This window comes from Spea bombifrons, chromosome 4, assembly GCF_027358695.1.
Source record: "Spea bombifrons isolate aSpeBom1 chromosome 4, aSpeBom1.2.pri, whole genome shotgun sequence".
Classification (NCBI taxonomy): Eukaryota; Metazoa; Chordata; class Amphibia; order Anura; family Pelobatidae; genus Spea; species Spea bombifrons.
In genome coordinates, this window is record NC_071090.1 from 47,135,476 (window position 1) to 47,147,334 (window position 11,859).

The 11,859-nt window shown below is 38.0% G+C and overlaps 1 protein-coding gene across 1 annotated transcript; it reads left to right on the forward strand.

Moving 5' to 3' along the window:
- The first annotated feature begins 594 nt into the window (after window positions 1-594).
- On the forward strand, window positions 595-6,709 carry TMEM19 (transmembrane protein 19). Its single transcript, XM_053465442.1, has 7 exons — window positions 595-750; window positions 1,689-1,839; window positions 3,765-3,878; window positions 4,264-4,401; window positions 4,606-4,860; window positions 5,941-6,150; window positions 6,401-6,709. The coding sequence occupies exons 2-7, from the start codon at window positions 1,710-1,712 to the stop codon at window positions 6,562-6,564; spliced, it is 1,011 nt and encodes a 336-aa protein (XP_053321417.1). The 5' UTR covers window positions 595-750; window positions 1,689-1,709; the 3' UTR covers window positions 6,565-6,709.
- Window positions 6,710-11,859: the final 5,150 nt, after the last annotated feature.

The following is an 11,859-nucleotide window of genomic DNA, read 5'->3' on the forward strand; positions in this document are numbered from 1 at the left end:
TAGTATGTCTGAGCCTCATGGGAATTCAATTCAATGTGTTGGTTATTTTTTATATGCATGACTGTGCTGACAAAAACGAAGTGTGTTTTAAGTGGTAATGTGAGCGTGACATTGTAAAGTGCAATTGCTTGTATCGGTGAGTTCTGCGAGATTTTTTTTAAAAAAAACTGTCTCTTTCACATTTTGGAATGTTGGGAGGTATGCTTCATAGTGTGTAGTAAAGTCAAGGAGTTGACATCACAGTCCTCCCTTTAGTGAATAAAAGCCACTGATATACTGATAACCCACTGAGTTATATCCGTACTAGGATAAGCAAATGATTGCAAATTACAGGGTAAAAGGGGAAATGTTTAGAAACCGGAAGTGAAACTATCAAATTAACCCCTAACCAGCTGTCGCCTCTCATGTTAACGGTTTTGACCCCGAAGCGAGGTCTGTTATTTGGCTTCTACGCCTTAAGTCATTGCGATGGACACATTCGTAATCGGGTACAATCTGCCAAGATCCCCATATTGCTCTGCACATTGTGAAAATATACGCGACTTTTTGGCAATAGCGTCTCTTTTGTTTAGACCTCGCTCGAGTCTACCGGAAGTGAGTGAAATCCACGAGCTGAGCGGCGGATACCTCCGTGTGTACCTTCCCCTCGGTTGATGTGTGTGCGCAGGGATGGCTACTTCTGTGCAGGTTTCTCAGCACTCTTACCGGAGAGAAGGGAGGAGCAAACACGGATTGGGTAAACCGAGTCAGGTAAACGGAGACATTTTTGTTGTTGTGTACTGCCATGGGATTGCCCTGGTTACCCTGCATATGTTGGGGTGTGTTCGTCTTCTCCATTCAGGCTGGGGTATTGCGTAGTAAAACGTATAACCATTTAGTGCGACTTTACCTTCGAAGGTATATTTACTGGAACTAAACGTTTACATTTCTTATTAAACCCTTATGGCAATATCAGCCTAAAAAAAACTAAAAGAAAAACTTTTTTTTTTCTAATCATTTTCACATTTTTATCATTTTGGTTCTTTTCTTTACAAGTGAGGTGTGTGGAGCATTGAGAATTTTAACAGTAAATCTCTTCTTTTGCATATACATTTTTGACATGTTAATGACCTGCGCTGTCCAATCCCAAACCAACAACGCACTTCTTAATGCACTTTGCACTGGCGACGGGTTACAAAGTGTAATTGATTCCGCTAGCTAATGTTTCGTGCTGCTGTGTATACCGCGTAACCTCTCAGGTGCTCACGGTAACCGGTGGTGCTTGCCAGGGGTTTAGATGTCGTAGAGAGACAGCAATTTGCACCCCCCCCCCCCCACACACACACACACACACACACACACACTGTCAGTGTCATTGAAAGCCTTTTGTATTTGAAGGTTGCCATTGTCAACATGGCACATAGCCAACTGCCACATCGCATGATTGATTTTTTTTAATCTACCTTGTTAAGCACCACCCTCAAAAACCTGATGTTTCACAGTAAACAAATCCGTAAACAACTTAAATCGTGTCCCAAAGCAGGCAGCCCATTATAAACTGTTTGTAAAGTTTCCAATCTAGTGTGTTGTACATATAGGGGACATTTATCAGTAACGGAGCCATAAGGATTGCATCGTTTGAACGATTGGCGTCTTTTTATACTATCCGTGTTCGCCGCATCACTAACCCCTGTTGTTTGCCGTGTTAGGTGATCTGTTGAGCTATCCTCATGCGGTTTATTCAGGACGACCTGTACAAGGATTACGTAAACATGATGATGAATATAATCATTCTGTGCATGATCCTATGCGTATCCTTATCCTTCTGGATAATATCCATTACGGCAAGTACATACTACGGTAAGCCAGTTTGATTATTTTAAAGTGTGTCAATAAATCTGTAAACTAAAGCTTGCATACAAAATGTTTTTTTTCTTCTTCTTAAACATGGAAAATGATTCTTTAACCCCTTAAAGACAATGCCGTATGGGCTCAAAATGCATTGTTTCAATGGGTTTAGGGACTGCCCATTGTCCTTAAGGGGTTAATCATAGACAACATTCAGAATTATTTGAATCAGTTGTTGTGAATGTGCTGAAATGTCTGACTTTGCCCTTTGGGGCTGAAATCTGGCCAAGTTTTTGGATTTAACAAATTGGCGTGTATATTAAATTTTTTTATGTGGTGTATTACTAAGTGTTATCCTGAAAACTTGGCAAGTTGCCCTTGAGAAGGCACTGATGTCGACGCAATTGTGTCCAAAATATTTGTAACCTTCGTTTTCTGATTGATTTCCGCTGACTACGTTGATGTCGGTTGACTGGATCTGTTTAGTTGTCACTTAGCATTTAAGAAATGGTAAATTATCAAGCCTCTGTAATTTAAATTAAGTTATTGGGGCATGAAATCAAGAAACAACAAAGAGATAAACCGCATTAAATTGCGTTGTGCTGCCAACAGTATGTCTGCTAGGAATAACTATAATAGTTTATATACCCTCTAACTTGCATATTCTCCACTAAAATCCAGTCTAAATTCACGGCCAAATTTAATTTGCGTTGGCAAAGACAACCTAATAAATCAGTAGGAATGAAAACATTCTTGTGGGCAAAACCCAGTCATTCTTATCTTATCTGGCGCATCTTTTTGCTTAAGCGAGCATTCTAATCACTATATAATTGTGGAAACTTCCGTTTACTTCTTCACCAGTTTAGTCTTATGATTTCTTGGTTTAATCGGTCCAAAACCTTGTTGAATTATAGTGTCAATTTAAAAATACTGGTGGCATTTGAACTCCATTGTCAGTGCAACTAGGATGTTTTCACTTCCCTTGTGTTCTGCCTGCAGCTTTGTAGCAGACTGACCTAGAGCATCTATCTATCTATCTATCTATCTATCTATCTATCTATCTATCTATAGCAGCAAAAATCTGGAAAGATTTTTGACATTTGCTACACAATAACTTGCTGAGCGCCTTCAGGAGGAACATATTTCTACTAGTTACAATTTGCACTGGCAGATCATTATGTTCCGCTGACCCTGAACAAGTGGAGTCTTATAGGGGGGCAGTCATGTATAATAAATGGCATGACAGATACTTTATTTAATAAACAATAAGCGGCATTGTTCAGTTGTTTATAAAATGCAACCAATTAAAATGGCTTTAGTTTTGTTTGTTTATAAATTGTTTATTTTTTCTTTGTTTTGTGACCATTGGAGGAAGGGATGTAGGTATGTAAATTCTTTGTGTCCTATAAGAATGAGGTCCGCGTCTGTTATACTGAACCTATACAACTTGAGCATTTTTATGTTAAAACATGCATATATCAACATTAAGTTGTCACTGCCTTTCATTTATTTTTACATGTTAAACAAGTTTATGCTTTTTGTCCTCTTTCTATTGCATTCAAAACTAGAATAATGACCGTCTGAATTTGAATAGAAAACTTTAATTATTTAAAATTTTGTGTACTTTTACTCTAACTTTACCCCACTTATTAAAAACTCAGCCCATAAGATGCTGGTTTACTTGCTCAAAATTAGAAAGTATTGTCCCAGCTGAACATTTTAGATTTTTTTTTTCAGGGAAGATTTCCGTGAATTAGTTTCCCCTTACCGTACTGAAACTGTCAAGATCACTGAAAACGTTTCTGCCGGCGCTGAATAACACACTATTGTTTTCTAAATGAAAATCCGAAAGATAATCGTTCTCTTTTTGAATCGTGAATGTTCCCAAAGAGCGGTGTAATCTTCATCATATGCATTGTTGTTTATTCATGAATCAGGAACACTTCGGCCCATCTCTCCTTGGCGGTGGCTGGTTTCTGTGGTCATTCCAATTGTCGTTACGTCCCATGGGATAAAAAAGAAGAGCTTGGATAACAGTGGAGCCCTTGGAGGTGTGTTCTTCTAAATTGCATTTATTAAAGTAACTGCATTCATGTGTTTTAAATGTTACGTTGTTACTGCTGTAAATAGAAAATACCCTTGCACAGAAGATTTTGTTCGCCGCTGGTTTGAAGCATCTCTGTTATAGGCCATGTGGCTAATACTGTTTGATGTAGTAGGCACAACTAACCGTATTCGCATTATGGAACATTTTAGACTCTCTGAATTCTTTTTTTTTTTTATAGTTTTTCACCCATTTGTTTTAGCAACCCCCCCCAGATAGAATAGAGAGGTTGTAAAAAATGTTGCTACTTAAAGTTTTTTTTTGTGTGTTTAAAAATGTGTTTTATTTGGGTAAAATACACCAGTAGTAACAATATGCTTCTTGCCTTACAGCACTACTTGTCGGGTTCATCCTCACTGTGGCCAATTATAGTTTTTTCTCATCTTTATTGGTTTTCTTTGTCACTTGCTCCAAGCTCACGAAATGGAAGGGAGAAATTAAGAAACGATTTGACTCAGAGTATAAAGAAGGTAATGAGGATATATTCATTCTGAAGAGACTTCTTTTCTTCAAAGTGTTAATGGGAACATATTTTAATAGTCTTACTTTATTTTTTGAGATGTGCCATTATTATAATACTTTACACTTATTGTACCAGATATACTGCAGCTATATAAAGTTGCTTATGTTCCAGAAATAAGATTTTTCTTTTTTCTAATTATTTTGTTTCTCAGGTGGGCAGAGAAACTGGGTACAAGTGTTCTGTAATGGTGGTGTCCCTGCAGAACTGGCTCTACTCTACATGGTTGAAAATGGCCCTGGTGAAATACCGATAGATTTTTCCAAGGAGTACACTGCTTCCTGGATGTGTTTGTCACTCCTAGGAGCCTTGGCATGTTCAGCCGGAGATACATGGGCTTCTGAGATAGCACCAGTGCTAAGTAAACATTCTCCTCGATTAATAACAACCTGGAAGAAAGTTCCTGTCGGTGAGACTTGCATAGCATCTCTTAAACTATTAGAAATGTGGTTATGTTTTACCATTTTTCTTACACACACTAACACCATACAGTAACACACATTCTAACACTCTGCACATACATGCTAATACACACACACTATATGCTGGCATACACACTCATGCAAATGCCATACTGTAACATACTAATACCACATATGCACACTTACCAACAACATACACACGCTGGCTAACACTGTACATCTATAAAAATACACACCATGCACACATAAACACTGAATCTGGCACTACAATTCAGTAGACATACTGACTACACATATACACACTGACCCGACACTACACTATTCCCCCTCTTACATCATGGAGACTTGCTACGCCGCTGCCTATCTTCTGCCATCGGCACCCTACGCTTTCCTGTGGAGGCACAGGTACCATGAGGCGCCCAGCTGAGTTACATGCGTTGGGTGACCCTGCTGGGCGCCTCACTGCACCTGTTTCACCGTACCCCTGCAGCCCCGGACAGTTTTTAACCCCGTGTCCCACAAAACCATGGGGGCCAGAAAGTGGTTTCTAGTCACCATGGTGAGCTGGTGCCCGGGCTTTGTCGTGCCCTGCTTTAAATGGAGACTCCATCCATCACAGTCACTTTTTAAATTGTCATGGTGTCCCTTCATCCAAATGCATGAGGGGATTCAGAATCCTTCCATATGCATTTGCCCCTTCGCCTACCCCCTAGTTATCTTCTGTGCTGTAGGTGTGTTCGCCAAACACATTTTCTTCCTTGTGACCTGAATAGCGTTTGTAATGAGATCACTGTGAACATGTTCAAAAAGCTATCCCGTTGTCTTCATACAGACAATCAATGACAAGAATTGTTGGGCCATGGTATTTTTTCTTTCTTTCCTTATCAAAGCACTCAGATTAGTCATTCTTCTTTGGGAGACCTGTTAGAGATATTAAACTGTCCCCCTAAGTGAGTTTTTGAGATTTGTAAAGAGGTTGTTTTTTATTGTTTTTAAAGAAGAACCCTGATAAAAAAAACAAAACATCTTGTGTGTTGATCACACTAATATATTGTTTTTCTTTATAGGTACTAATGGAGGTGTTACTCTAGTAGGCATTATTTCAAGCCTTCTTGGTGGCTTGAGTGTTGGTATAGCCTATTATGTTACTCAGCTTCTTTTTGTGCATGATTTGGATATTGCAGCCCCGCAGTGGCCCATTATGATATATGGTGCAATGGCTGGACTGATTGGTTCACTTATAGACTCATACCTGGGAGCAATCATGCAATATTCAGGTATGCTAAAACTGACCCCTTCAGCACGTTCTGTACATTCTAAACAATTTCTCCATGAAATATAAATGTTACCTTTGTAATTAAAGGGTGTGTGTGTGTGTGTGTGTATATATATATATATATATATATAATATAATATAATATAGTATATGAAGCATTGTTCTCTCAAATGTTCCCTAATGTTACTTTTGAGGTTAAATAACTGTTTTGTTCTTTTCTTTTCACAAACATTACTTTTTTTTCTTTGCAGGCTATGATGAAAAAACCGGACAGGTTGTCAACCACCCATCAAGTAGCTCAAAGCTGATTTCTGGGAAACCAATATTGGACAATAGTGCAGTGAACCTGTTCTCCTCCATCTTCATAGCTCTGCTGCTTCCTGGTGCTGCATGGACTTTTTGGCCAAGGGTCTGAAACTGTATTTGTTAACATCAGCATGAAACGGTGGAGAAAAATCAGTCATGAATATTTTTGTGTTAAGGTTGTGAGGGTAGATGTTCATTCCACATAGTTCTAAAAAAGCCAGCCAAGCAGATTAAAAAAAAAAAAAAAAAAAAAAGCATTTTTAAGCTATGAGCACACAGTGAGTGAAGAAATATCGAAACAGAAATACGTTTTTATTTGAGATTTAATGTTTGGAATATTACATCTATATTTAAATATAATGCCGAGGTTAAAGTGCATCAGTTTGTTGGCAGTTGCTGCGCCGTGGACAGGTAAAGCAAGGTTTTGGGATGGTGAATGAAAATTAGTGATTTTGTTGCCTATTCACACATTAAAGCAGTCTGTTAAATTCTTATCTATTGAGACACTAGCTATTGGATTATGAGGGGCTCACCAAGTTTCTCCGAGTTGTCCCTGCATATTATTGGCGGGCAAATCTCATTGAACTGCATCAAGAAGGACTGAGCTGGACCTGTCTAAATTAATTGTTAAATCAGTGAGACGACTTACAAAACTAACTGCATTATATAAGCCAAATTCAGAACTATTTTACTCTTTTATAATGCGTGGTAAGCTTTGGGAGGTAAAAAGCCCCCCCCCAAAAAAAAAATAAAACAAAATAAAAAAAAAATCACACTTTGGTGAACAAACTTTACCGGCTGACAGTCTTTACACAAAGTAAAAAAACCCATGTTTTAAGGGCATTGCCTTCCTTTGACCAATTTTATTGCATACAGTTTGGCATATACTGTGAAGAACCAATGGAAAAAGCCTTATGGTATATTGTGAATATTTATACCTACATGCAGTGCAACACTTGGTGAATTTATTTGTTTCAGTCACTTGAATTTTACTGATGTGTGTTATGTTTTAACATTTTTCTATTAAATCACAACCAAGATAAAAAAAAATAACCGAGGTGACCAATTTAAAAAAGGGAACAGCTATTAGCTTTTATCAAAGTAAATCTGCATGTTCACTAAACCGGTTCGTTTAATGGCTGAACACACTTAATATGTTGTATTATTTTTATTGCAAGATTGCATAATATCGTGCTATCTTTTCATTACATGGGTTTCCACGGTTTGTTGTTACACTGGAAATGGTTGCCCTGCGCATTTTGATATGTTTTCATGTACTGCTATGACAGCTCAATATTCTATGCTCTGCTTGTTAGGGGACCTGTTACTACTGTTGCTAAAACGCTATCTGTTTAGATTACCACTTTAGAAAAGATGAGCAGTGTTTTAGTGAAATGTCTATGTTGGATAACGATATTGAGTTATTCACTAAAGGGGGAGTTGGCATGAGAGTTCCACTACTTGACGTCTGTGTGCGTTATGAAGGTCCAACCACAGTGATCTTCTGACGATATTGAGAGTTATCCACTAAAGGGGGAGTTGGCATGAGCGTTGTGGTTTCTACTACTTGACATCTGTGTGCGTTATGAAGGTCCAACCACAGTGATCTTCTGCTACAGTTTCAGCTTGTCTGTTTCTGTATATTGTATAGTTTAAAGTCTCCTCACTCACGGGATTATGCAGGACCAGCTAAACCCTTGTTACTGACGAGACTTCCAAGTGGTGGCTCTTCATAATAAGTAGGGAATTCAATTCACAACTCTGCGGCCTCTTCCTTTAGTGAATAAACCCAAAAGTAAAAATAATCCTTAGTTGGTATGGCATTTCATTCCACATACATGCCATTCAGTTCCATGTTCTGTATTCAAATATTTTTCTCAGAAACGTAGAATACCTTTGCACTGTTGTTAGATCAGCATTTGCCATTCAGGGAATGTGTTGTGAAATCAAGAATCTGTAGGCGGTCAATAACATAAGATTTATATGGTTGTAAAAATATAATTTTACCAAATGAATGTGGGAACTATAAGTGGATTAAAGGTTGTTGCCCACCTTTAATTCCCAAAACACATATTTTATAATTATCATCAGAGCCACAGTGTATTGTGACCTTCTACAGACATTGATCGACTGTCCAAGGGTTGTAACGAATGACAGGATGATTGTACAACAAAGATAATTAAACATTGCATAATTTTAATCTCTAGCTCTTTAGTAGTTTTAAAAATCTGCTATGGACTAAAATAATTTGACAATTGTTTGTTTGAAATTTCACATGCACATTGGGATTCATTTTAACATTCCTATAAGTCTGCTGCCTTTAAAAGCCTGAACAGTTATACGTGCATATTATGTCAGAAAATGCATACCAAGTTCTAAAGTGATTATATGGGATCTATAAGCATTGTTCGATAACAATTGAAAGGATTGTGATACTCAGAAGAAATAAGAATGTCATGTGATATTAATATTTTGCTATATGATTTTGCTGCGGTTCTGTAGCTATGATTCTAGTTTAATAGCACTTAACTGGTTTCTGAATTATTTTTTTTACATAATAAAATGATAAATTAAATGTAATTCTTTATAATGTGTTTTTTTTTCTCTTGGGAAACAAAATAATGTATAAAGAAAGATGAACTTTAATGCACATGATAGCTCTGTGCGTGTCTCTCTCCCTCTCTACATACCGTGTTTGCTCGATTATAAGACGACCCTGATTATAAGACGACCCCCCCCAAAATCTGAATATTAATTTAGGAAAAAAGAAAAAGCCTGAATATAAGACGACCCTATAGGAAAAAAGTTTTACCAGTAAATGTTAATTCATGTAAACTATTACATTTTTTAATAAAAGCTATGATTGAGAAAAATATTTTTTTGTTTTTATTTCGTTGTATTTTCCAACCTGCCCCCCAGTTACGCACATCTGCCCCCAGGCTTGCCACTCCAATATGGCACTGTGGCCCATGATATGCCTTTTAACACTCTATATGCCACTGTGCCCCATTTAACACTCTCCCCCCATGCACACACACTTACCAGTGCTTCCAATTTCCTGCTGTATACCGGGGCAGCGGGTTGACGTCCACGCGATCCGCGTAGACAACTTATGCTGCAGCCGGAAGGAGGTGTGGCTAGCAGCGGGGGTTGTCTGCGTCCATCGCGCAGACCTTCCCCGACTGTCAGAGATCAGAGTTACCGGTGCCGGCTGCAGCGGAAGTTGTCTACGCGGGTCACGTGGACGTCAACCCGCTGCCCAGGTATACAGCAGGAAATTGGAAGCACCGGTAAGTGTGTGTGGGGTGGGGGAGTGTTAAATGGGGGGGAGACAGAAGGATCCAGGTCCCCTGCAGCGATGCGGGGGATCTGGATCTTAGTCTCATAGTCAGACCTCTATTTGAGGTCTGATTAGAAGACGAGGGGTATTTTTCAGAGTATTTTTCGAGCAAATACGGTAATTTCCAGCGGATAAAAGAGATTTTCTATTCAAGAGACCACGTGCTAAAAAGATTTTCTATTCAACTAGTGGTATGTGCTCATCATTAAAACGTGGTGTGCTTTTTCTGTCTTTCACCCCCTAGCGTGATTAAAAATTCCCATGGTGATGAGACTTCTTACTTCTGCTAGGAGGCTGTTATGACCCTCCGGTTTTAAATTATAACCTCTTGCTTTAACATGCGTTTTGTACTTTGTTAAATCCATATTATGTGTTTAGTTGTATTTAATACATCCCCTCTCTCCATTCATTCCTCCAAGATACATATGCAATACACATATGGCAATACCTTTGTCCTGATTTTTTTTTTCCTGCAAAGCATTTACCATTTAGTCTAAACTATCTCCAGAATATGAATATCCTTCCGTAGATGGGCGTCTCCAGAACTGTAACAGTACTCTAAGTGAGGTTTGACCATAGAGTGGAATAAAGTGGCATAACCACCTCATTGTTTCTGCTACTAATGCCCTTAAATATACACCCATTATTTTTTTACAGATGTTGCATTGCCTACTTAACTTTATTTAAGTTCATCTGTTCTGCTATATTTCACCTTTTGGGGTTTTTGCTTCAAGTGCATTATTTTACATTTATCAACACTAAACTGCAGTTGCCACACTCAACAATTCTTCTAGTTTAATTAAATCGTTAGCCATTTGGCTTATTCAACCAGGAATGTCTACCGTGTCGCAGACCTTTATATCATCTGCAAAAAGTCAAACCTTGCCATTGAAATCTTTAGTAATGTTGCTGATAAACTATAGAAGAGTATGGGTCCTAGCACTAAGCGTTGTTGAGGTACCCAAATAGTTACAAGATCTTCCTTTGATTCATTCCTTCACTCAAACGTTGCTTTTTCAATTCAACTATTTTAGCAAACAGAGACTGAAATGCCCTACTGAATACTAAATAGGATATATCTACTGCTCCTCATTAGTCTATTATTTTACAGTAGTTGGCAAGTCAAAAATAAGGGAATTAAGCCTGTGCTGATTTTGTTCTTGCAAAACATTTACATCCAAATACTTAACCATCTTTTCCTTTAACATTGTTTCCATTAATGTCCCAACTTTTTGTTAAGTGGTACTACAAATGCCAACTCTTCTGGGGGAAAAAAAGGAACAAGAATGAAAAAAAAGTTGTGGTTTTGACTATGCTATATATTATGAAGGGCCAACCCTGGAATGTTTCTTCTTCAAGCTCAACCTGAGCAAGCATTACATAACACATAGCCAAATTAAGGAGGTGATTTAAGCTATCTTGTTATTTGCATGCGTTATAAAGGACCAACTAAGGGCCACCATAATGAAGCAACTTATTGGGGTTGGCATAGTGAAGTCGGTGAGTTAAAATGAGAACTTTTTGAAAGCTCACCTGTAAGCTCCTAGTTTGGTGAATAAACCCCACAACGACACTGATCAGTCACTGTTATTTAAATCTCAGACATCTGCCTTTTAATGTTGGTGTTATAGCTGCAGACTTGTGTTGCATTTCAGTTTATTACTGTTAATTATATACAACTTGGCTCATTGAATTTAAATAGTTTCTTGAAAGACCTTAAATGAAACTGTATATACAGCTAATCCATCTTTATTATACTGATTATTTTTAATGCCTGCTGCTAAAACTGCCAGAAGTGTTGGATTGCAATGTTACCCATCTGAAAATCTGCAACTTCTACTAGTGTTTTTTGTGTGTGCATGTGGTAGATGTTTTCATTGCATTGCCTTTCGGATAAGTCGAGTGAGCAAATAATTTATCGTCCGGTGAAATAAATGGTTTTATCGTTTTTTTCTCCCAAAATTAAGTGAGCTATGCATTTCTGCTCATAGTTACCCAACAACCTAATACAGGGAATATTTTAAGCTTATTGCCTCTGACATATCATCATTAGTCACTTCCCTA

Coding starts and splice junctions, on each gene's coding strand:
- TMEM19 (XM_053465442.1), top strand. CDS start 1,710: ATGCGGTTTATTCAGGACGACCTGTACAAGGATTACGTAAACATGATG. Junction 4,402..4,605: donor TGACTCAGAGTATAAAGAAG/GTAATGAGGATA, acceptor TTTGTTTCTCAG/GTGGGCAGAGAAACTGGGTA. Junction 6,151..6,400: donor AGCAATCATGCAATATTCAG/GTATGCTAAAAC, acceptor TTTTCTTTGCAG/GCTATGATGAAAAAACCGGA.